At 36.5% G+C, this 27,201-nt stretch overlaps 1 protein-coding gene across 4 annotated transcripts in view; it reads left to right on the top strand.

The window, feature by feature from the left end:
* The window catches only part of TLCD4 (TLC domain containing 4), a 38,341-nt gene extending 17,065 nt beyond the window's left edge, over positions 1-21,276 (top strand). For all 4 annotated transcript variants that reach the window (XM_054833557.1, XM_054833556.1, XM_054833555.1 and 1 more), the window contains 6 exons: positions 3,475-3,640; positions 8,225-8,314; positions 13,726-13,784; positions 15,628-15,722; positions 17,888-17,961; positions 20,662-21,276. In XM_054833557.1, coding sequence (XP_054689532.1) covers positions 3,486-3,640; positions 8,225-8,314; positions 13,726-13,784; positions 15,628-15,722; positions 17,888-17,961; positions 20,662-20,977 — 789 coding nt within the window. In that variant the 5' untranslated portion in view covers positions 3,475-3,485 and the 3' untranslated portion in view covers positions 20,978-21,276. The remainder of the gene's footprint in view (positions 1-3,474; positions 3,641-8,224; positions 8,315-13,725; positions 13,785-15,627; positions 15,723-17,887; positions 17,962-20,661) is intronic.
* Positions 21,277-27,201: the final 5,925 nt, after the last annotated feature.

Genomic DNA, 27,201 nt, shown 5'->3' with positions numbered 1-27,201 from the left:
AAAATGATCAGCTGACTGAATGGTAATCAATGACTATGCAGTTTGGGGGATAAAGTGTCTGCTCATATATAATCCATGAAGTTCTGTATCTTGGTCGGGCTTTGCTGGACAGCCATAAGAAGATACTGGGGCAGAAAAAACAGCGTAGTTGAAGCTACCTTTGACTTACTGACTTCGGCTATTGTCCTCAGGGCAAAGAAATCATATGTCATCAGAAGCTTATTACATTTCTTTTAAGTGATAAGCTGTGGTTCAACAGTATGAATGATTTTTCTTTTAAATAAAATCTGGTATATAACAGTTAATTTTCATGTTAAATGGGATATAGTTGAAAACAACTTAGACACATGAGAAAATGTTTATAGCTGTACTGTTCTTCCATCTCACATGAAACACTATGTTTATACCTGGTCTTTGAATGGAATTAAAATACAGCACTCTTAATTTGCCTAAGTAAAATATGAAATTATTCCTAGACCTCATACTTAATGTACTTAACTAGCATCTTGATAGGCATATATGAAATCACCTTCTGAAATCAGTCTTGCAAAACTCTTGTGAGTATCTGTGAGACCAACCACAGCGGCTGAGTGACTAGTTTCTTCTCTGCTACCATCATACCTTTCTCCCTCGCTGGCATCATGGTTCTGTACTTGCTGCTAAAACTGCTGAGAGGTATAGGTACCTAGTACTTCTGAAAGTCAGATCTTGTACTTTCCACGCAACTGCTTTTTCTTAAAATGAATTCCCTGTATAGGCTCCTTAGAAAAAGATTAGTTGTTCTAATTCATTTCTTGCAAGGGATGGTTGGGAGGCTTTTTGTTTAATTCCATAATCTCCTGTACTAAAATGAACACCTGTCATGCACTCAAACATCACTTATCTAATAAAATCTTCTGGTGCTAAGGAAACAAAACAAAACATGGATTTCTTTTGTCCAAGAGATTATGTCAGTGTCTTTGAAACTCAGAGGTACTGGTTGTAGTCATTGCAGATGAATACAGTTGGTAGCATCATAAGAATTGCTATATTTTAGTCAGAAGGATGAAGTAGGTGTGATTGATGTTCAGTGGTTTTGCTGTTTTCTGAAGAGAATTGTCTTCACCATGCATTTTGGCTTCCTTCACGCACTGTAGGAATTAAACCAACTGTTGTGTGGGGTTTTTTTTGTTTCGTTTGGTTTTTTTTCCGTATGCGTTCCAAGAGAGGACTTGCTTACTACAAATGACATGATGCAATAATCAAGTTTTGGCTTCAGGAGAATCTGCAATGGGCACCATACAGTGCTTATCAGTTGGTTTAAACTGGAAGATAAAACAATCAATTCAATATTATATTCCTTCAAACTGAAAAGTTTTAGAAAATTAGGCTTAAACCCCATTGTCTGTAGTACTTTAAACTGCAAAAATGCATAAAACTTGATTTGTATTTTGTATCTTCTTGGTCAGTGGAGGCAAATGGAGAAGTATGTGGAGAACAGTGTAAAAAGTACTTGAGAGAATACTGAATATTCAGGATAGTATTTGAAACTGGGAGTTTTGATAGACCAACATTAAAAAGTATGCAAGAAGAGTATGCTGCTGAACTAGAACAGGTCATCAGATAAACAACTGGAATGAACCAGAGTTTGTTGCAATGCACTGCAGTGTGCATACGCCAAAATTTTAGTTTGGAGTTAAAATGCACTTATGAACTGAATCTTCTGATCATCCCCACTTGCTGCCCCTTTGGTTTGTGTTGCATGTCCCAGAGCATGCAAGCTGGATTCCTTTTGGGTTAAACTGAGCTGGAAGATAGGCCTGAAGAGCACATTGAATACGATCTAACGACTGCAGAGTCCCTAGGACAGCATTAAAGCTGGTCTGAAGTAAACACATTAAATCCATATGATATGGATGCAGGTTTCAGTCAGCAAATCTGCTCTTATGTGTCCTGCATTTTGCTTATATAGCTGTAGCTTTTACTGTGGGTACTAGTCAGAGAAAGTTTTCAGATTATTTTCTTTCTTACTCTTCAATTCTGGGGGGAAAAAAACATAAAAGAAAGGAGGAGGGGAAACAGTTTGAGATCATTGAACTTTCTGCTTCTGTATCTTTGAAAACAAAATTATTTTCTTCCTGATCTCTACGTAATACACCTTTTGTTAAAGTTCTAAGTTTAAATGCAAACTGTGTTTCAATATACTCACCATTTATACCACCAAGTGGGAATATTGTACTTAATTTTTTAAAAAGTTGCTATTTTAACTGGTGAACTTTTCTTTCCTTTTTTTTCCCCCCCCTTGAAGTTCAGGTTTCTTTCTATCTGCAACGCAGATACAATTCCAAAAATCTAAGGCACATTCCCTCATTCTATAATGCATGTGAGCTAAAGGTGGACATAAGTCTATTAGATAATTGTATCAGTTTTTGCTGACCATTAGGTGGTTGTAGTAACATCAAATTATGCTAGCCTCTAAGTCTTCGTTTTATTTTTAGATATTTTCTTCAGTAAAACTAAAATGCGACAGCAGTTATTTAAATGACTATTAAAATCATAATTTAAATATCTTAAATGAAGTGAGTTGGCTTTTCCCCCCTTTTCTGTTCAACTTAATACAAATTGACTTTTTATGAGTTTGTAACCTTTGCCAGTCTTGGAATATAAAACACTTCATGACACCATCAAACTGGAGATGTATGTCAGAAGTTTGTGGCTTCGGGGAAAATATCATTCTCTCTTGCAAAATACTGGCGACTCAGGAGAAATGACTGAAGCGTTTAGAGAGACTGACATTTAAGTTTGGAATTGTTTAGCTATTTATTTAGGCCTCATGAAGTAGCTAAACATCCAGCATCTGAAAAATGCATTAGCTCTGATGATAGGAAGCCTTTCAGCGTGCTCTGAAACTGTGTGAAATTTAGACTTTCACATGAAGAAGAAAAAAGTTCAATACATAGCTTATGCATTACCACAGAGAAGCCCTCAACTGTGAACAAAGTGCAAATTGAGAACTACTGTCCTTGTAAAGTATACAAACTTATTACTTCCTGAGGCTGACCTGAAAATTTCTCTAAGATGCTTATCTGATTTCATTGTTGCTTTTTAAAAGCTCATCGGCAGCAGTCAAACTGGTAAGAATGAGGAGAGTTTTAGCTTTGAACTTCTTGAGACAGGAGTGGAGGCTTCTGAGCTGGTGGTCGCACTGGTCAGTGGTCCCCCCTGCCCTTTCTGTGCAGATAAAATATATGCGACTTTAGGCAACGAAAATGTATAGTATGCAAATGTTAAAAAAAACCCTCAAAATGCAACTTTTACATATAAAAGTTTGGGGATACTTTTATACTGTTAAGGCTTAAGTAGAAATGTTGAACAGGATGAAACTTTTAGTGATTAGTATCTCGGTTGGTAAGTTAGCTATGAAAACCACTTTGTGGCTGCTTAAAATAGTTAAATAGAGGATGGACTGAAATTACGTTCTGCTTCTCTTCACAGGCTGAAGAACAATGGCTTCCTTCAGCAACCTGACTATTGGCATTGCTGTTGCCAGTTTTACCGTATTTCAGCTCCTGTTCCATGTTTTAAGTTCTTGGGTGTCAACACGAATAACACCTGGTTTTAACAATCTCAGCCAAAAAAGGAAGATCGAATGGAATTCAAGGTATAGTGTTCAAAACAAACTACAGCTAATGAACTACCTGAAATTGTCAACATCTGAACCACCTGAGTGTATATATATATAAAACTGCAAAAAATGTTACAGTTAAACATCTGTAAAGATCAGAGGGATGGTTCTGGGCACTTGACAAATTCCAAATGTAAAATGCTGAGGCCCCTTCTTGAACACACAGCATTACAAACACTTGTACATTAAACACTTCATTGGACAGTGATGTCCAAGTGAAAGTCAGTAGAAAAAGAAAAGTGACTGGTGAGAGATAATAAGGTAAAGGGGGTTAATTTTAAATGGCTTCTCTGTGACACTTCTAGTAAAGGGAAGAGGTACAAAATTCCCTTCCCCCAAACATACATGAAAATCAAAAGTATTCCAGTTTATTCTATGATCTAAATGCTAGTGTGTCTCTTGTCATGCTTTTGGGTGCAAAGCAAATTGCTCTCTGTTCTCCCGGTGCTGCTACACTACAGCCTGTTTTAGATACATTATGGTTTTCAATGAATCTTTGGTGTGATACTGGAGTGAGGCAGGGTTAGACAGGTTCATCTGTGCATTGGTGGGGAAGGAGACCACAAGAAGAGGAGCGGGAAGCTATGACAGACACAGGGTGCACATTCAGGAAGGAGTTGTGGAAACTCAGTCTAACTTTCCTCATTCCCTTGGTGTTTCTGCAGTTCCGTCACTAGGATGGATCCACCTGCATTACACTTGTCTCCTCAGACAGAGTACTATTAGAAACTTGTTCAACCCTGTGCACCTTTCCTGGGTGCCTTCCTCCCTTTTAAGCTACAAAGGAAGTACAGGGTAGTAATTGCAAATGGGATGATCGCCGAGGGGTGTGGTTTTTTTTTTTTTTTTACGATATACTACTCTGAAAGGGTATATATAGTGCACAAGTTTCTCTGGTTGAAATGAATTGACACAGTATAACTTTGTGCTTGAGTAGCTTATTACACCTTTAAAATATTTTTCAGGTGTTTCTCAAATTTGAAGCTCAAAAATGTGTACTGTACATCTGTCACTGATCTCACAATACATTAGTCATATCACTGTTCTTCCTCGGTGCTGTTTAAAAGTATCAGGTGGATACTTTAAAGTTCTTTCCATTGTTCTAGGCAGCATTAGCAACTCAAATTGTCTTGCCCTTCCATTTGGCAAATGTCCACTTGCAGTGTTCTTAAAGGCACTATCTTAATTTCAGTTCGATCTTTGAATAATTACCTACCTGCCAGAACAACTTTGTAGGATGCCAGTTTGTGGTATCAGTGCAGCTTAGGCTTATCTCTCTGTTACAGTCGACAATAGAGGCAAACAGGGAAACTAAACTAAACTGTTGTCGTGTTGGAGCTGAACTTTTGTCTCTAAGCCACATCAAGTGACCCTTGAATTGCATAATAGGCTTTCTGAGAACGTATCCCATACCTGGTAGCACTATGCGAAGTTGTGGTGCTTTGCATAATAGCATATGAATTGTTTCACACATCACAAGTGTGCTGGAAATAAGCTGCTCTGTAATATCTGGGCTACTTTGTAGTAAGATGTTTAATTACTCAAGTTGATACAGCACCCCAGACTGTGTCCTTTTTTTTTTTTTTTTAACTCCTTTCCACATTTTTTTCTCGGGGCTGATAGCAGGATGTAGATGTTAGCACACAGTGCTACATTTAGTTTTGGAGTTCGAAGGCATGAAACACAAAGCAGGGTTCATCAACAGCTTGTTCATGTTATACCTGAGGAGGGCATGAAGTGAAAGAAAGGCTAACTGTGCTTGTGTTTCTACGCAAGATTGACTCTGAACTCTGCTGACCAGTGTTTTGTCAAACTGCCTTGTCACTCCAGTGTTTCACCAAAATGAAGAGATGCCCCAAAGAGTCTTTTATATGTTCAGAGAATGTAGATGGACGTATATGTACTTTGCTGACAGCTGTGCAGGTAGAGAAAGTTACTATTTCTCAGTAAAATGAGTTGGGTTAGCTTAAATGATTTAAAAGTAGATGTTTGTTATTTTGTCCTATATTGAACTGATGTAGGGAGTGCTACACAAATGGTTCTGTTGGCAGTCCTGAAGGAAACTGGCACAGAGCATGGTTATGCATTTTTATCAGCTCAGCTGGGTCTGGAAGAGGGCATCTGCCTGAAATGAGCTGTAGCATTGAAAATATATTGTTACAGTTTGGAGGGTTTTGTAATCCAGCATTTGAGCTGCAGCACCGGACTGTGTTTTCCATACTGTCAGTTTGTTCATTCTAACCTTGCAAGAATTAAGAACCAATAAAGTAATTGCTTCTGGAATCTTAAGTAAGTATGCAGATGCTTAAATTGAGTTAAAAACTATACTTCAACACAGATGTAGAATAACTCTTCAATTTGTTGTACAGAAATTTCTGTCACCTGTTCTACAATATATGTTTGTACTGTTATTAAGCAGTTGTGGGAAAGAAATCAATAATAAAGGAACAAGTATGCAACTTACCAGTGCAACTTTTTTCTTTGCAGTTTATTGAGGAGTTAAAGGATGCAGGCTTTGTCAGTAATTTCAAGGAAATGTACTGAGCTCGATAGCTTGACCTAGATTCCATATTAAAATGGAGTCTTGCACTGTTTCCCTTCTGTCCCCTCTTCTTTGGAGAAACTTCAAAGTCCAGAGTTAAGGAGGAAATCTGCTTTTTTTTTTTATTTTTCTTCTTCTCCCCCCCCCCCCCCCCCAAGTGCTGTGCTTGTGTGTAGTTTGTATGCTAAACACTAAGGTTTGGATAACCAGCCACTCCCGAGACAAATTGCAACTGTAAACTAATAAGCTACATTCTAGGACAAATTTTACTTCTTTCAGCATTATCCTCTCCTAAAGTTCAAAAATCCCAGGTATTTCTCAAATGCTAATATTGTATGCCATGCTTTGTTTTAAAAAGGAAGCAATGTTCCTAGCTCTCTGTTAATTCTGTGTTGCAAGAGTAGAGATTTTAATTAAACCATTAATTATCATTAAAGTTCTGATAACTAATTTTTCTTTCTTTGTTAAAAAAAGGAAGAAAAAAGCGGCCTGTGCTATAATGGTTAGAAAATGTTCTCATCCATCTCATTTGGCTATTCATATTATATTAATTGCCATTCTCTTTTTTGAACGCTATTGAAAAAACTGCTGAAAATGGCATGATGACATTCTTCAAACAAATTGTAAATAGAGACTTCTTTTATGAAAAGTCACAGAATATTCTAATGCCAACAGATGATAATATAATTTCTGGAAGCAGACTAGGGATTATAACCTACTCTATCTTTGCAAAATCTTCCACAGGAAGTAAGGTGTTTACTTCAAATCTTGAATGGTAGAGTCACTCTTAAGAGTGACTTACGCACATTTAAAATATTAATAACTTCCAAATACATGTATTCAATATGTAAAAAGATGAGGCTAGTAACTAAAAGCATCTGTATATTTATCTGCATATTGTTAGTGCTGTGAATATGGTGCAAAGGTGTTTCTCATCACGCAGCATTTAACTTAGAGTTCTCATCTTTCAAATAGTATCCACAATTCAGTAGAGCTATTTTGGAACATAATTTTTTTTCTTCCTAGTCACACTTGAAGTGTGAAAGCAGCCAGTAGCTACACAGTATTAGGTGCAGTTTATAGTAGTGTTAAACCCATGGCTAAAGGAACAAGGTTACACAGTTTGGACCCGTGCCCATTGCATTGTTCTACCTTCCAAGAATACATGTGGACTCAAAAGGGCAGGAGTGGCCCTGGCCTGCGTGCTGGCAGAAACCCTGCCGGGGCCTCTCCAAATAGGTGATTCTCTTTAAGTCCCTGTTAACATTCAGAGTTTGTCTACAGTGTGCATGCAGCCTGTATATTTGAGACTGGTGTCTTTGGAAAAGGAAGTGTTTAGTACCCAACTGCGGACAAGGCAACTCTCTGATTACAGTGACTTTATCTAGGACAACAGGAGTATTAAATAAAGTTACAGCTGCCAGCTCATGTGAACCTGTAGCTGTTACACCTCAGACACTCAGCTACAACCTTTGGTTATGCAAGTTTTCTGTTTGAAAACCAAAATCTACTTCAAATGCATTAGAAATTCTTTCTGAAACTGTCTTTGATAGGACTTTTCATTTAATACCCCTCTTTCCAAAACCTGAACTTGGCAGATTTATCATGGGTCATTTATTAATTCGGTGCCTGAAAGGAGAAACCTGCTGCTGCAGGACTCTTGGACCAATCTGAATATGAAACACATATAGATTTTCCAGCAAGTGGAACAACATGGTAAGTGTTTGTTAGAGAACTGGATGTCATATTGTCTTAAAGGATTCATTAATATATGGGATAATTGGAGGAAAATGTAGATCTTAGTTACTTCAAGACCCCACTCCAGTCAGATTCCTTTTTTTGTCTGTTTTTCCCACCTGTCATTGTATAAGTGGTTGGATGTAGCGCAAAGAAGAGATGATTGTCTTCCACAGAGGCATCTGGATGCAGTTGAGAATGTCTTTGGAAACACCCTACCTTAAGCACAGTATGTAAAGGTGAATGGCAGTACCTCCTTGTGACTGTGATCTCTTTTTCAGGACAGTGTCCACATTCCATGCCTTGGTGGTTGGTGGGTTTTGCCTGTATATTTTGTTGTACGATGATGCTGTTAATGCTGACCGTCTCTGGTAAGGCATGTTACATATATGTTGTGTTTACACAATAAGATAACATAACCGAGAAGAAAAAAATAATCCTGCAGTCTATTAATTACTAAAATAATGGTTTCATTTCCCATAAAATATGCAGTTATGATGTGTCCATTTTTGTCTGGACTATTTGATAATTCCAAATTATTTTGTCAGTATTAATGTCTTAGTGCATTGTGTCTCTGTGAAGTGGAATAGATAAAACATAAGCAATTGATTTGAAAAGGGATATTAAATTACTAAAGCATAGAACCAAGAGTGTAACTGTATGTCAGCATGACTGAAACTGTGCTATTTACTGTAATAATTTTAAAGTGAAATTAAAATGGTGTTGCAGGTCTGGAGAGAGAGTGTGTGTGCATGTGAAAAAGCTGGAGTGTCCTATTATATGTATAAAATATATATGTCTACGCTGAGAAATTAAGATGCCTGTATTTCCACCTCTGATAAAGCTTCTGTCAATCTTGGTTTTCAAATAAGTATGAAAGTTTCAAGTGCTGTCTTCACAAGCAATAGGAATATTTAATAAATGGACTCTTTAATATTTTCTCTAGTTAACAAAATATTCTATATTAAGCTTATCTTTTCTTGATTTCTAATTATACTGTTTTGTTTCATACTGTTTTTGATGGAGGAACAACAAGATGCCTTCATTTTAGTTGAATTAATTATAGATTGCTGTTGTTTTGATATTTCACTTGTTAGCCTCTGGAACTCTTTCCCTATAGAAGGAAGAGGCCATATTTTTCCTGAAGACTAACTACTTCAAGTTTCATTTCATATTTCTATCATAGACTGTTGTTTTTAACCCTGTCAAAGGACCACACTGTGAATCAGTTTAAACTTGCATAAATTTAACATCTGATGCTCGTTCTGCTTTTTTGATACTGTAAATTAATGACAATGCAGCGTGGACTAGGCAGGATCGGGTGCTTGAAGCTCTCTGCCACTGACTCGTTAAGTGGCTTCAATAAATGGGACACTAATTTGTAACACAAATTTAAGCAACATTGGCCTCTTCTGTGTGTAGTGATATACGATTAAATTGTTGGCTGTTTTGGATTTTTTTCATTGTATTCTGGTACCTTTAGAGAGACCAAATACAGTCTGAATATCTTATGAGATCTCTTAACCACGTTGAAAAGCAGCATGTTATTGTAACAGTGTGTTTGTGGTGAGCTTTATCAGATAGAAGCTTTTATCCTGGTTTGTTTACGTATACCTTGTTCTAAACAGTGTGAAAGAAGTCATGAAAGGCAGAAATAAAAGCCTCTTGGTGATGATAAATAAATTGAGTCTTCACATTTACTAAATTTTCCTGGTATAATTCCAGAAAAAATTCATTTCAAGTAATTGAACCACTTTTTTGTTCTTAGTAAGCTTGAGAAAAGTTATGTTAGGTATTTTTGTATACTGCATTGAAAACTTAATCTTACTTAGGGAGCCTTAGCATCCTAGATTATGTAAAAAACCCTTAAATCTTAAAAGACAAAATCCATCTGCCTGTAGGGGACTTTTTGTGTGTATTTCTACTACTGCTTCTAAATAGTTTCTTCTGTCTGCATACATTTACAATGATTACTATCAGTGGTTTTATTTACTTTTGGTAAAGTAAGGAAAACTATGTATTTATTTAAAAATCTAGTGGAATTGCATCAAATCTGTGTGTTTTAAATCAAAGCTTCAGGTTTATTTCATGGCAGTGTTTCTGTTAATTGTTTGTTGGCCAAAATTATCTTAGAGGTTTCAGGAATTTGTCAATTAAAAGTGCATAGAACGCTCTAGATGTGGAAATCAGTATTTTTAGTTATTAAACTAAAAATTTTAAAATATATGAAGTATCACTTAGTGATTTTAAAGCAGTTGCAATTATTCAAATACATGTTCATGCAAGTGATTAAGTGCAAAGGAAGACTGAACATAATATTGCCCATGGGTTTAAAAGTACTTGTATGCAGCCTGCGAGTAAAATACAACTTTGTGTTAGACTTTCTTCTGCCAGTGAAGCCAGAATTGTCAGAATTCCTCAGAATTTGCAGATGTACATTTTCTTCTGAGGTTGACTTTTACATTACTCTTAAAAATGAGATGGCTAGCATTAGTTTATGCATTCTCCCATATATCATATTGGTTCCCAGTACACAGTAATTAAAGCCTTAGCTGACCATGTAGAGCTGTAACTGGTTTTTTTTTTTTTTTCTTTCGGTCTGTTTTATGGCTTAGCTGTACACTGTCTTAAGTTGCTTATCACTTTTATATTGATTTGTAGCTGAATCCACATAGTCTTGATTTTAATTGAATAAGACTGAAGAGGAAAAAACCCAAATTATATGGCAAATGCCAGATGGACTGTTGCAAGGCTGCTCAGTCTGGAAATCTAATGCCCTTTTGAAATGCAGGCATAAGCTGTGGGACTTGGTCATTTACAGATATGAAGGATGCATAAGCCTTTCTGCAGGAGTCTCTTATTAACAGTGCAAGAAACATTTGTGAATGTAGTTTCAGTCGTTTGTAAGTAAATGTCCAGAAATCCTGCATGCAGCTTTTTTGCACTGTTCTAGCCCAGGTAGCCTGAAAACGTTACACAGATGCTCTGATTTTAGACTACTAGGAGGATTTTGATACAGGCACTCTTTCCCTCTGGTTATTGCCACCATCTTTGTGTAGTCATTGACTGTATGACAGTATCCAATCAGTTCTTTTCTGTGGCATTTAAAGGTATTTATATCTGTAATGGAAAATCACAAGTTCTGAGCCTCTGCGTATGTCAGCCTAACTTCTGGGTTCATGTAAAACTTAAATGCATGGTGATGATGATACCCATATGTCTTGAAAGGGATCAGGACTGCTGCTAAGGGTTTGGGTTCAGTGGGAAGAGGATGTGGTATTACTGTCAGGTAATGCCTGAAACTAGGTACAATAGATCCTAACAAAGGATAATAAAGACAGGAGCATTGATAAGTACACAATGCTGATGCTTCCCTGTAACATACACCTTCATTGATGGTCTAGGACTTCTCATAACACTTTGCCTTTTCTTTTCTTTATATAATACAGACTAGCTAATAATAGATGATGTAGAAATTGTTTTTGAGGTGGTTAGAATAACATGGTAGAAAATGTGGAGGTGGTAGAGATTAGGTAAGGAGCGGGAGAAGATGTAAATAAGTGAATTAAGTTGTAGCTTCACAGAAGAGCAGACTTTTTCATATGACTGTACACTTTACAGCCATTACACTTTTTGAAGTCTGATGTTTGATTAGTTTTTTATATGACTCTGTGTCTGCAAAGAAGTTTGAATAGAGTCATTCATGCGGACTTTTGTTTGTTACATCTGCCTTGTGCATGTTGGTGTGTAATTCCTTTGCCACACATACCTCCTTAGCAACCACAAAAGAGATAGCTCTTCCCTCTTGCTTATTCAAGTCACTCCCTGTTTGTCACTCCTGGCTCTTGCCTGCATCAAAACTAGGCTGCAAACATCAGGGCTCATAAGCTCCATTGCACTTCCCATTCAAGGAGACTGATCAGGAAATCTAGAAGAGTTAGACTAAATTGTAAGTTTTCCATTAATTGAGATTAATTTGGGATTCTAACATGAACTGTTCTTGAAGGGAGGTGACAGATGGGCAGTGCAGTCATATATGTTGTTGAAGTGTTGGTTTAGAAAGTCTAGAGGTTTGTTGCAAGGTGACCATTCTCATGCAAAGAACAAAAGGAAGTCAATCATTCCCTGTCTCATCCAGTTAAGTCATGTTTACCAATATCAAGGAACCAATTTCATATAGTCCTTTGCATCTTCTCTGGAGAAGAACATGAAGGTTCTTGAGCGCAGGCTCAATCTTGGTGATGATGTGCTGCAGTGTGTTGGGAGCACTTATAAGTTTGGTTATGATGTTGTCACTGCTGCAGCTGGGAGCTCTCATGGGAGGGCTGTAACTAAAGTGTTTCTGCTAAAGTTGTGAGAATACATCTGTCTATGCTCTATGTCTAGCTGTGGCTTTCAGGAGAGCTACACCTAAAGAAGCACTCGGCCCACAACCTACGTAGCTCATGAAGCCAGGTTCTGAAGCCATGGAAAAATGTTCCTGCCTCAAGTTGTAGTTAAGAGAGCCTCTATGGCCAGTCTTAAGAGATGGAGTGAGCTCCAGGCTTTCCTGGTAATGTTTTTCCCCATCTAACAGCAGAATTCTGGTTTTGTAAGTCCTTCTATTTTCCTGTAAGCTACCCTCTCACTCAGGGAAGCAGTTAGTTTTAGATGCTAAGAAAGCCTTAAAGTTTAGCAAATAGATTGTAATAATACAGGAAATCTCTTCTGCTGCTTCATTCCAATAGGATTAAAAAGTAATAGCTAAGTAATAGCATTGTACTGCTTTCTAGCTGAGGTAGGCTTTGTATTGGAGGTGGCTGTAAGCACAGTTATGTTCCTTTTTTTCTTGAAAGGTTTACAGCAGAGATTGCTTTCACAGCTTGTCTTGAGCAGTCCACATTTTATAAATCTGTAGACGTGTAGCTTGAAGCTGAGTTCATACTTACACAAAACATATCTAGATTAGATGCACAACTTAGTTAAAAAAAAAAAGTTACGATCTTTATGCCAAGGAAGAGAGATTTGTTTACCAAGCTTCTCAAAGTAGGAATGTACAGAGGACAGTGGAGGAAAGAACAAACGTTACTTGCTGTAATGTGGATGCTTCCCTTTCTTGAGCTGTATTCACAAGTTTGGGTTTGTTGAACATCCTAGAGGAACTGAAGTTGCATGTTCTACTAAGAGCTTTGCCTGCTGAATGTTTCACACCAAAAGGGAAGGGACAGAAGGTGTGAAACTACTCTGAAAAGCATTTCTCCTCAAAGGTTCCTTGTCTCCAAAGAACTGGCAAATAATTCGTTTCATGTCTCCTTCTACTCTGTTTATCCACATAAGCATCCATCCTGTTATGAATTTGAAAAGCGCCAGCTGAGCAAGATATTTTTGTCATCCTTAACAAAGTTTTTACACTGGCACGAGAACAGAAATGGAGATGCAGAGTGTCAGTTAAAGTGCTGAGAGGCATTGCCTGGGCCATTCTCTTCTATCCTCTGTTCCCAGAGAAGCCAGCTCAGAGTACTTGCTGGGTTTCAGTTCTAGTCTCTAAGCAAGGCTGTTGGGGCAGTCTCTACCCTGAGGCAGGGGGTAATCCTGATTAGGGTAGTTAGTAGATGTCTTATATCTGGGTGGAAAAGGAATCCCTTTTCATGACTAGGACCGTCCTTAACCAAATCTTGTAATGCCTTACTGAAGGGCCAAGAATAAGGTGACCTGACGGATATTATGTGTTTGGTATGTGTATGTCCTTTGCAAATTACCTTGTTATAAAAGCTGTAACTGTGATTTTTTGGTATGTTTACAGGGGTGACCCTTCAATTGTGAAACTGAATATTGCTATTACCACAGGCTACCTCATTTCTGGTAATTATGCAACGTGTATATAACACAACCTGTGTATTTATATTGAGTCACTATGCCTATATATTTATACAGAGCCACTATGCTGGAGATGTGATATGTGTATGTAATAAAGTTTCTATTGTGGCTTTTAAAATTGCTAATGGAGTTGTGGGTTGTGGTGAAATTGCAGGACCTTGCCAGCGGATGTGAAAGATGGGATGATATCTCCCCAAGCGCTGAGGAAATGCCACTGTGTGGCTTTATGGTAGTTTGATACACAACCACCAACTCAAGCTCAGTTTTGTCCTTAAGCCAATTGAGAAGATGTTAAAGCAGTGCCCTTCACTCCCTTCAGGGTATCTACAACTCGTAGCTCTTTTATCATATGTTTCTTCCTGTGACCTCAGAATGCTGGCAGAAGAATTTTAGTAAACCTCAATACAAGCTGAGGCAAATGATGCCATAGTATCCTGCCTGCCCACCTTTTAGTCTCACTTTAAGCCAAAATTTAGTCATCTATAAAACATGGAAATTTTAAATTATTTTCTTGGTATGGCATTTACCCCTGCATATGTTTTGTGTTCTTAATTATTTACTGTCAACTAAAATTGGCATGGGAATTTTGCTACAAAATGCTTTGGAGCTTTCTTTTATAGTGTGTGGGGATAATGCTAACTTATCAAAGCAAAAACTTGCTATGACTTGGAGTATTTTCAGGGAAAACTTCTCATGTTAGGGTGGAGTCTCTGGTCAGAGACTGGGCTGGGGACTTGATTATCTGTCAGACTAGATTTCTCACCCCAATGGAATTGATAATCTGATGATCAGCACACCCAGTTAAGCTGTGGGTTAGTTTAAGTCTCTGTTTTTTCCATAAGAACTTCAGCTCCCGTGTTTAAATTCATTGGTATCTATTTTTGAATAATTATGCATTAGACTTTCATTATGAATTAATGAATGCCTTTGAACAGAGACCTGAACCTGGCCATTCATTCTCTCACTTCCTTATATAGTTAATCTTTAATTATTAGTAGAAAGTGGAGTGGCTATGTCAGATGGTATCAAGTCCTGCCTGAGGACAGCTAATACAAAAGAGATCAAGGCACTCACTGAAGATACAAACGGAACAGGGATAAAGTCTTTGATTTGGAACCTTGGTCACTAATATACCCGCCCGAAGTTCTCATGTGGAGAAAGTAGGGGCAGAAATTGCTTGTTCCAGTACAGAAAAGAAAATCTTCTGAAATCTCAGATTGTCATGAGACAAGAACATTTCTGTCAAAGTTTTCCTTATAACATTAACTCAAGTCCACTGTATCACTTTTGCAGTAACTGGAAATTTCTGATTAAATAAAGCAAACGTGCTTCTCATTCCAAGTGCCCCTTGCAAAATATTTTTGGTAAATGGTTCCCTGTTTGCTAATATAACTACCTTTTGATTCAGAAGTTCCCCATAATAGATCCTCGCAATCACTGTGTGTGTGTCTGTATATTGGTGATGCCCCCTGTAGTCCACCTTTTTTGGTCACTTGTTCCAAAATTTTTGTGTTCATTAGTACGAAGTCTTGCTATGAGATTCCCTTTTTCCTTCCAAAATATTTCAGCTAAAGCTATTGCCTCTGTACTTCCATTGATGTGGAAAGTAATAATTTATGACAAGTGTTGGAAGAATATTGTTGCTTAGCGCTTTGACTAAAGTGAAGTCTTTAGGATAAAGATGTTCTCTTCAGAGATAATTAATTCAGAGAGTTTCTGCTGATGCCGTATGTTGGCATTTATACCTCTAAAACTTAGAGAAACACTATTCTGAGGTGAATGGTAGTATAATAAATTGTTCTTTATAATTATTTCTTTTCTCTTGTAGATTTGTTGCTTATTATTTACTATTGGAAGGCAATTGGTGACAAATTTTTTGTAATACATCACTTGGCAGCTCTGTATGCTTACTATTTTGTACTGGTGAGTGCCGTATTTTCCAGTAACATAACAAGCAGATGTGATTGAAGACAATGCTTTTATAGATCTCTTTCTTTGCTTAATGTCTTTACTGGTTGGTGTATTAGCTTTGTGAAAAGCATGTTTATATTTTCAATAATCATTACTTACTAAATGGTTTTATCAGTCATTTGTGGTAAGTGCATGCCTTTCCAGTGTTACAGTCCTTCAACAAAACTGTTACATTTAATTGCTGTATTTAATGTATTTAACTGCTGAAATTAAAACTCTTCTCAGTTTTTGCTGTAGAGAGACTTTGACAGAGGGTTTTTTCACGATTGTAGAAAAGAGTTTCAAATAAAACCACAAGTCTGAAGATTTAGTTGGAAAATTAGAAGGAAATGGTTCCAAGTGGTTATGTTCTGATTGCGATTGCATTTGCAAGGCCATAGGTCAGTGATCCTTAACTCTGGTGAATGTACTACAGCCAGCTGGGTATGGTGGTTTGTTTTTTTCTTTTTTCTTCTTTTTCCTTTTTATTTATTTTTTTTAAATCTGTTATGACACAAACTGTTGATCCTCTGAGACTTCTTGTGTAAAGTTACTTTGGTACAGAAACAATGGATGATTAACTGTATATATCTATAAGTATCTATGGTGTACATACATTGAAGGGGAAAGGGGAAGAGAAGGATACTGTTCTAGGATAAAGACTAACTTAGTTATTCTTTGCTGCTGCTGGAATTTCTCAAAGATGTCCATGTGACTTGGTAGGAATCCCACTGACCTCTAGAATAATGCTCCTGAATTCCTTCTGAAAAGCTCATTCAGTAAATGAAATAAATTGCATTTTATAAGATTTCTTTATTTACCACATTGGCCCTGCCTACTGTGTGAATCCCAGGCTTACAATATTAAGAGTGTTGAGATGCCAGATTACTGTCAGATTTCCCATGTAACGTTCTAAAGGGGATGAAGTATGCTGACAAGTAAATACTGTGTTTCGGGTTGAAGATAATTAGATCTACTAGTATTATCACGGATGAAAGTGAATTAGAACTGAATATTAGAGAAATGAAAATATCACTACCAAGGCTAATCCCTGATGCAGAAAATTCATTAGCTGTTTCTGGAGTAAATATAGAAAACATAGTGTTAGTGTGAACTTCTTTTAAAGCCGGTCTTATTATTTGGATCTAGCTCTGCCCTTGGATGTCTGTGTGTTACGCTCATTCTCTTATCTTCAGAGAAAGTTACTCATTTTCAAAAACTGCTCTTGAAGATAAGAGAGAATTGGATTAAGAACACAGATTTTCTATTTGGCGCACTGCAAACTGACATGAAATGCCCGAAGTAGTGGGTATTAGCACACTCGGTGGGGGAAGGAGATGACACACACTCCATAGGTTGTTCAGGCAACCTTCTGAATTTGTTTTAAAAATCTTTTTATCTCTACATCTGCAAACGGATGCTTACCCAGCCCTTGTGTAATGGGGTACTATTTCCAGCACAACCAAACGATAAGGCAGAGAATATGCTGTACTTTGTCACTTGGAGGAAAGTTACAACGTGTATCAGTGTAAAAGCACCACGTGGTGATGCGGGTACCGGCAGGGAGAAGATGTGCTGTGCATGGCAGGACTGTGACAGAGCCCTGGAAAGGGGTTTCCCCTGCAGCAGGGAGGGGAGAAGAAAGGACTTCAGGTGCCCTTTCTGCTGCCAAATGAGAGCTGGGAATTAATCTTCATTTTGCAAATTATGTTCCTAAAACAATGCAGGGACACTTTTCTCTAGCTTACAGCGTTTCTGATTGGGCTTGTTTAAACATTGAGAAATCCAAAATATTTATGATTCTCTTAGTAATAGTATCATTATAATTATAACCTATGACTACTTGTGCCAGTCTTCTCTAGCTAGCTTTCCATGGCCACTTAACTTGTAAGTCTTTTAAAGATTTATTTAAAGTAAGAAACTACTGATTCGAGATACCTGAAGGACAATTGCAGCTTTTGTAGTAAACCTCACTTCGAGATTGTAAGGAAGCTGGCCACAGCTGGCAAACTCACTTACTCTTAGTTTTAATAAAGAAGTTGAGACATTGTATCATTCTGTGTGTACTTGAAGACTTTAATCAAGATTTCACATCTACATTGTTGATTTGTGTATGTCTCTCTTGTTTTGTTAACCAGAGCAAAGGTCTGTTGGCTTATTTTGGAAACTTCCGTCTGCTTGCAGAGTTCTCCACTCCTTTTGTCAATCAGCGGTAAGTGGTTAGGGAATTTTTGCACAGTTCTTTTGAATTTTAATCTGTATTATTATGTCTGTCACCTAGGAAGGGTTTTTTGTTGTTGAATGCCTGCTGAAAGGGATTTTATATATATAGAACTAAGTATTATTTTGTGGAAACCCTTTTTTTCCATGGAAACTTTTTGCTGCTATAGCTGCAACAGTATAACTAATGTATTCACCTCCGAGTTCCTTTTTAGAGTTGACCAGGCTTCCTATGAAATGCCAAATTTTTATGAAACTGCTGAACAAAAAAGTTCAAAAATATAATATTTTTATTAGCCTTAATTATTATAATAAAGCCATCATTTTCAATAGAGATTTCTTTTTAGTTTCATGGACCAGGAAAAGAAGCAAAGTAACATTGGTATCTGAATCCTAGAAAGGAATTGCATTGCCTTAGATATTTGTTTTGCAGTACTGCACATATGCATATATTAATATTGATCTATATATGAATATGTAGAATAATATAAATGTATATTCTTTATTTACTTTCAAAATTAGTTCTGGAAATTATTTTGAGCACTTAAATTAGAAGATAGTAAAGCACCTAAATATATCTGGAATGGCTAATCTTCACGCTTGTGATCAGAGAAGGAAGCGGCAGAAGGCTCTTTTGCGGAGCTCAGTGACAGTCGAAGCCTGCCATGGCTTCTAGTTCTAGTGTTGCTACTAGAATTGCTGCTGTGAGCATCAGAAAAGGTGCGTGATAACGCCATGTACCGCATTAATTCATGTCCTAGGGAATGGCCATTCTCCCAACTGATTTCTACCAAGATAGGAATTCATCCTGGATTTATGTGGTACCTATACTGATGCTCACCTTTCAGATTGTGGCATTAGGAAGTATCGTGATACACTTGGCTATTCAAAGTAATATATGTTATACTTTTAAAATGCCTATGGTGAGATCATGTGTCATTGAATACCCACATTTGCTGCTTTCTCAGAAAAATGGAAATCTCTGTCGGAGATAAAGTCCCTTGCACTAAGGGATGTCATCTCATTAGTGTGTGAATGGTTTGTTTTGGAGTTTGGTTTTTTCATTAAATTTGAAGAGAGCCAGACCCTTAAGACAGTACATAGCAGATAATGATAATGACTTACATTATGTTTCTTGTTTGCATTCTTAGTATTACCAAAATAGCTGCTATTAACATATAAAATGATATTCTAATCTCAGAACTGTAGTATTTTCTTTGTATTTCCTGCCTGTTGTTAGGGATATCTAATTGGAGGCTGTCTCTATGCCAAGCATTTAGATCTTTTAATGTTAGTATCAGCATTTATGTAATTAATTATGAGCTGTGGTGCGTAAGATTGTAATGATAACTGTGATTTACTGACTTTTTTTTTAATTTGCTGGGAGAGGGAAGTTGCTAAGCAATGTCCAGTTACCTTTTTTCCTAACAGTTATCTATATTGGCACATCACAGTATATTTTAAAGCCTTTTTTTATATTACTTTTGGAATCTGCATTGTATAATATCAACAGAAGTACAGGCTCTGATTGTTAGTCTGACCAAATATATCAGCTGTCTCTCATCATCCCAGTAAGTGTTTCTGTGGTGAGGTATGCTGCTTCCAGGCTGGACTGCCGCCTCGAGTGCCTGGATTTTAATTCTCTCAGTTGCACTCTTAATGAATTCCTGGAGTATTTCTGTTAGAGCTGGATGTCTGGCAAATCTTTTTAGTATATCTGTAATTACCTAGGTTGTAATCTCTAGGTAATTAAAATAAAACTGATTTTTAAAGTAATTTTTAGAACTGTTACTTTGTTAAATAGTTCTAACCTCATATCTTCTTGAAAATAAATTGATCATTCTACCTCCCCTCCCCATCCTCCATCATGAATACAGTGATTTAAGTAATTTTCCCCTAGTCCTGTCTTTAACCTGCCATTGTTGCACAATTTTTTCTTGTTTCTGGTTTAAGTGTGAATGATAAAGAATTAGAGGATTTTGTTCCTTTTTTCTAGGAATCCAACCTGCAGGTTCTATGTGCTAGGCAATAGATAAATTATGCTTATCTAAGGAATTAATATGCAAGATTTTTTTCTTTTAAGACCATTTATGGGTAGTAGTGGGAGAGTGGGCTTTTAGATTTATATTGCATAAGATACCTAATTGTGATGTGACCCAGTGCTGTTTACAATGTCTGGTTCTCAAGTTCTGTTTTTGGGCTGAACAGAAGCAGTCAGAAGATCCCAAATCTGAGAAAGTGGAAATTAGAGCTCTGTCTAGATTACCATACCCAAATACAATGCTAGAATTGCCTTCAGGGAAACAAACAGAATTTTAGTTGCCCATTGGTGCAAACTATAGTAACATCTAATAAATTTGTGTTTATAATTTTAAAAGAGAATTTGAATTATAGCGTATTATACAATAGTCCCTGAAATGCAGACGGGTTGTGAACTCGTTTACAATTCAAATCAGGATTTTCTATGTGTTATTTTGCAATGTACTGGATATCACACACTGCTTAAGTGGGGGGAAAAAAAATGCAGCCAAGCAGAAGAATTTGCAGCTAAGCCAAGACACAGTGCAATAATTTAGAAATGAGATGAGCAGAAGCAATTAATAAATGATTAATTAAACCCCCATGAAATAAAATCCTTTATTAATGAGATGGCTTCAAGTCTGCCTGGTATCTGTGAACACTTCTTTTTCAGGTGGTTTTTTGAAGTACTGGGATATCCCAAATCTTCAAAGGCCAACATGGTCAATGGTGTGCTGATGACAGTTGTGTTCTTCGTGGTGAGGATTGCCGTCATGCCTATATATTACAGCCATGTAATTTCTTCATTTGGAACAGAGGCTTTCCAGAGATTAGGGTTTGCAGCCCAGAGCGCCTGGATTATCTCAAGTGTTGTCTTGGATGTTATGAATGTGATGTGGATGGTCAAAATTGCAAAAGGATGCTACAAAGTCATTTGTCTTATCGGACAGGAGGAAGCCAAAACTCATAGAAATGGAAAATCTGACTAGAAATCACATGCATAAAACAAAATTTCTGCTATGAAAATAATTTGGGTTCACTGAAACAGTGCACGTTTCTGCCATGGAATGCTCCTCTTAAGGAAACAAGGTATTACCTCTGTACTGACCTTACTCTTTCCCTAGCCACACTGCCTGCACACCCAGGGCCACGCTTTACGGATCCTGCCTGGTGAGGAATCAAAGCAAAAGCTCACACAAATGAGTTCCACGTGTCTGTTCGAAGCATTTACAAGCTACTGAAATTAGAAAGGAGCAGACTGGTTATTTGCTTGTTATCCACCAGTGTGTTCAAAGTACTGTTATCCACCAGTGTGTTCAAAGTACTGTTATCCACCAGTGTGTTCAAAACTCAGGTTTCTCAGATTAATGTGTTTTATAAATCAAGTGAATACTGACATCTCTCTTTTTTTTAAAAAAACAAAAAAACCCTCCCCAAACTCCTGACATGGTGCAATTTTCCTGGCATGTTTCTATGTTTTCTTCTAGGAGTAACAATCAAGACGTCATTCTTGACAACTTTTTAATTTTTGCAAGAAAAGCTAAAAATTTAGCTTTGATTCTGTGAAGTCTTTTACTGCTTTTTGTTCTGCCTTATATGAATGCAAACCACTTTGGGAAATTTATGAAATAATTTTATCTAAAATGCTGTATTATAAGACTACAGGATATCTTAAAAATTGTTAAAATTCTCTGATTTTGATGGGAAGGATTTGCTTTTGCTGTGTTAGATTACATGCGATGGTACATCTTCTAAATAGCCCATGGAATGTTTTTGATAAGTTAGTATGGTAAATGATGTGTGGAAACGGCATAATTCTTACTGGAGTGCTTTTTCCTTTGCTGCTACTACCTTTGAGAAGTGCTGCAACTGTCCTCAGAGTATTTTTAATCATTGGCTATTTGGATGTGAAGTTTAATTGTAAATAGATAAAATTCTTCTGTATACGTGATGTGTAACTTACAGTAATACTTTTTTATCACAGAAATGACCCATTTGATATGAAGTGTTGAGGTTTTTTGTCACATTTTCCTTGTTGATCACGTCTGAAATCTGAGGTGTTGACTAAAAACATTCTTGAATTAACCATGCTAAACTTCTGTAAAGCTGTACGGTAATGCTATAGAATGACAGTTCACTTCTGTAGGTACAACTCTTTTTTTTTTTTTTTTTTTTTTAAAAACCACATATTTGTCAATAGGTATTCTGTTCCTTCTGCAAACTTAAAGGTTTGGAGGGCATCAGAGAGGAATCTTACCATCAAAATCTAATTCATAATACAATTTGAGGAAATTCTGGGTTTTGTTTTATTTTTAAATTATTTTGAGAGCTGTATTTGTAGTTTGGTTTTGTTTTGCTTACTTTAATCCATATCGGAATTGGGACTGATTAACTTCTGGTTTTGTCCTTGGTGGTTTGGTTTGTTTGGTTTGGTTTAGTGGGGGTTTTTTTGACATTAGTCGTTATTTGTTATACCTTCTGGTACGATGTGCTACAAGTATCCATTCTCATTCAGTACTTCAGTGCACATCCCAATTATTGTAGCAGACTGTTTAAGCAATTTATTTGTAAACAAAAAGATAAAATATTTACCCTGGGTAGGATAATTAGTGTTCCCTCTCACAAAGCTGGGTGACACGGACTCTCCCCTCTGCAGTCGGAGGCGTGAGTGCTCTGGGGTGAGGGACGCAGCGTTCCCATTCTCCGGGAATCGGACGCCTGTAAGACCCCGTGAGGACCCCGTATGCTGAAATGCCGTGCAACCCATGGCTGCTGCCATGAGTTGAGTTCTCCAGGTAAAATGACACCAGGGAGTATTGTTTGGGATGGCGTAATACACACTTTTATAGGCCTAGTTCCGCTGTTTAACCGGGCAGGCATTTTTCCAAAACCGTTTCCCAATCCTGTTTTGTTAAGGGAGATACCAAGGATTGTTAATACTTCTGGTTTTTGGATTCTGTGCTTATTAATACTTCACAAGCCTGCAGACAAAAGAACTGTTTATGCCTTGGGAAAGTTAGCAATTAATCTGTTCAGCTGTATGATTTGGGTGAGCGCAGCACCTTATTCGGGTACCAGTAAATCTTTGTGGCTCGGTCCTGTGACCTGCTTTGCTGAAAGAAACAGACTCCCTTTTATACTAATGTGCCGAAGCTGGTATCTTTTAAATTAGTGGTTTCAGTGTATCTAAAGCAAAATCTAGGCTACGTACAAAGGCTCTAAGTTGGTATCACCTTTATGGTTTAAAGATCTAAATGAAATACTTTTTTCATGTGCTTTTTAAGTCACTAGATCAGGGAATCATTTTGTAATAGTTTGTGTTTTCTAAAAAAAAAAAAAAAAATTAAATTTAGTAAATTCAAACATTTTGGAGAATGTGTTTGAAAGTAGAAGTCTTTTGTTATTCAGGAAGTATAAAGCTGGCAAGGAAGATGATTTGGAGCAACTCTTAAGGTGATAACTCATGAAAACTTTTTGAAATTCATCCCTTAGCATTAATCTTTAATATTTTAGTTTTTTTTTTTTTCAATGGAGAACATTAGTTAAGATGGATCATTTTCTTCACTTCTAGATAGGCTTGTGTCTGATAGGGGGGAAAAAAAAAGTCAGTCAAGCTATAATAAAATGAAGTTAAAACTAGATTGGAGAAAACCCCACCCTGCATAATACACACTGGGCAACAATCCAGAATGGAAGGGCAGTGGGATAATTATTTTTATTACATGTAATATTTTGGATTGCTGTACAAAATTAGTGTAATTAAAACAATATTTTGCAATGCATTAGGCTTCAATTTTCTGATTTGTTAGTTTAATGTATTACAGTTATGTCCTGATGCATCTAACATGTGTCAGAAGACAACTTTCTAATGAAAAAAATTATTAACACTTGCGTATTCGGCAAAGACTGTAGTAAACAGTCTGCAAAGTTGTGATGTACTGAATACATTAGCATAGGGCACTTTTTACTTGCCATTAAAAGCTTATAATACAGCAAATTAGATATTTGTGGCACCCATTTTTCAATTGCACTTTATTAATTTAATAACTGTTGAAATATTGCTGAAATTTAATGTTGCAAGCTTGTGTCTTGTTTTTTTTATGCAAAAAAGTAAATGCATGATAAGTAGCATTATAATAAATGCTACCTTTAGAATGTAATAGTATCTTATTAGTGGCTTAAAACTTCTGTTTTTAACAGAAAAAAGCAGACTCTTGGTATGTCACCAGGTGTCTTTACCATGGCTGTATCAAACAGAAGGAGTTAATCTTGTAAAAAATGCTCAGATATCTTGTTTTTCTTTTCTTTTACGTTCTTCAGTATCAGGTGACCTAAAATTAGCATGATGATCATGGGAGAGTCTATCTGTACCGGTCAGGCTGTATGTAGGAATGTAGGAAGTTTCCCTTTTTTATGGCTTTACTTTTTCATCAAAAGATGAGTAAATACCACTTTCAGAACTGCTACAGGGGAATGGTAGGTCAAGTTTTGCTTTTATAATTGATTTGAGGATGCAGTACTTGCAGAGGGGAAATGTACTTCAAATACTCATTTTCTCGGTGAGTGTTCCAGTGGATTTCAATGAAGTCGAGAGCCTTACATTACAGAGTAATGGGTTATCTGTGCGCATTCTTCAGTGGTAAGAATTACATCTCTGAAGCCTACTCTACCTCTATAAATACATGCTATCTTGAGTGAGCTCAATTTAATAACTTAATTGCTTAAAAAATAGAATCTATTGAATAATGAAAAATATCCTATGCACAGCAAAAAGAGGGGAGCTGACTTTATATAGAAATTCTTAACAATTCCAAATTTTGTATTAAAACTTATTAAAAATTAAATTAATTACAGTGTCTGGAAGATAATTACTTCCATCTTTACTTATAAAATTATGGGAGAAGATTACTCATACTGCAGAACTAACGTTAATCTAAGAGTAAAAGCTTACACAAGTGAGCAAATGTGTTCAAGCAGGTTTAAAGAGGAGAGGTGGAGGAGACTTAGAGAATGCAAGTACAGAGATCCAGATGTCTTCCTGCTGCTGTGGTTGGGACAACAGCAGACTGATACATAGCAGAAAGGTTTAGGTATTTCTATATCTCTGTTCACAGTGGAAAACGAACCGTTACTCTTTCAAATTTTCAAGCCGCATAAAATGGGTAATCAGTTGTTGATTGCTGTATGAAGAGGACATTTTATCATGGACTTGTGTGTCTTTCTGTACATACAGGCTTCCGTAAAAGATCATTTAATAGAGAAGTTTGTAAAATTGTTTTGTGATGCTTCTGCTGAGCCTTTCAGAGGAAAATAAAGGGCTGCTTGACAATTACTCCAGCTTGGGATCTGGTGCAGTGTTGGCTGCTGGTGAAAGCCATTAATAAAGCAAAGAGAAAGGGACTAGAATTTTCAGATGAAAAAATGCCAAGTGTAGAAGACTTTGAAAAGTATGGGCAGCCCTCTTTCATATTTTAATAGTCTACTGTACAACCTCATTATCTGGCTACGAGGAGGGATTTGTTCCTGCTGGAGTGTCTCTATCTATGGAATATATTTGACAGCTGGAAAAAGAACAGTACTTCATTGCTGAGATCCTGACAGCAGTCAAATGGAAATAGCGATCAATATTTATGAACTTTAACATTCATCCAAACCCAGGTAAAATCTTTGCTGGATAGGTGAAGGTCTTAGGATTTTCTGACAGCAACTTGAAAGTCCTTTTTCTGGTAGAGAAGATGAAAGACATGCTGCTTGGGATGTTTAGAGATCTGGAATCATACTTTTAGGTGGTAACACTTGGTAAGGTTTCTTATCCATTACAAATATCTACTAGCTACCTCCTTTGACATTCTCGCTCTATTTATAATAACCAAGCACTTTATAGCTCAGTAAAGAATGGAAGGTAGCTAAGAAGAATAAATTGTGTTGTTTGGCACCAGAAATATTTTGGCAACATTTCTTCTGAGAATCAGTTTCATTGTGTGATGTCCTGCACTGAAAGGACATCTGATTATAATGATGTATATAAATTTTTAATCTAGTTGTAAAGGAAATGTCTTTGAGAGTGAATTATGAAGAGTTTAGCATGGCTTGGTATCAACCATATAATGACTCAGTGTGCTATTTATAACTTCCTACTTACTGAAATTGAAAATATAAAAGCAAATAAAATATTCTATAGTGTATCTTTATTTTTAATCTATGCGTGGGATGTCAAACATTGTACTTGTCTTGTGGACAGGACATGCTTTTATGAGCCTATAAATATTTAAGTATATGAGAATCTGCACCCAAGTGGAACATGTTGCATGTGAATTGTCTTCTAAGTTTTTAAATTTTGGTATTTTTAAAAATTTGCTAAGTTTGAAAGCAACATTTAAATATTAATACTAAGCAGTAATACAGAACATAATGTTTTAAATGCAATGCGAGATGTATTGGGTTTTTTTATTGTAACCCTATTTCAGTTTCACAAGAGAAATCCATCATATGGTGGGGGAAAGGAGGAAAAGGGCTAATCATGAGCTCGGCTATATAATTTGCACACTTAATATGCACACATCCAAATATCCTGGATTTGTTTCTAGCATGCATATACCAAACAGTGTTTTCTTTAATATCTACAGATACCTGTATATGTAGAATAATTTAACACATAAGCACAGCTAACCTGATATAAAACCAAATTACAAAAACTGTTGTGAACAAATGAGTTAGGCATAAGTAGTGGAGCCTGTAATTCAAAAATGTTTGTATAATCTTCTGTCTAAACAGAAATGCAATAGATATATCTAACTTATGTGCAGAGCAAGGACAGAAACTGTAAATTCTGCTAGACTGATTTCTGGTAAATCTTGACAATCTGGTTTGCAGTAAACATTAATACTGTCCCAAAATGTCAGGATCACATTATTAAATTCAAATAGTAATGTGGCCTGATTGTAGTAGCAATCCTTATCATGGCACATGAACTTAAAAATGCAATATAACAATTCTGCAGATCGGTGAGAAAAGTAATCAGTTGTAAGGAGGCAAATGATTAAGTATTATGGGTTTAAATGTATGTTTTATTAGAAAAAAAACCTGAATTATTTGTTTGCATTTCAGTGATATTGTAAAGCATTTCTATGTTTTGTTCGAACAGTTTAGAAGCTTGCATAAAATGATATTGGCTGATTATTTTTTTCCCTTTGATATAAGCAATAATGTCAAT

Source organism: Grus americana, chromosome 8 (assembly GCF_028858705.1).
Source record: "Grus americana isolate bGruAme1 chromosome 8, bGruAme1.mat, whole genome shotgun sequence".
In the NCBI taxonomy this organism is placed as follows: Eukaryota; Metazoa; Chordata; class Aves; order Gruiformes; family Gruidae; genus Grus; species Grus americana.
Note: the sequence above shows the minus strand (reverse complement) of the source record. Positions and strands in the feature narration are given on the sequence as shown.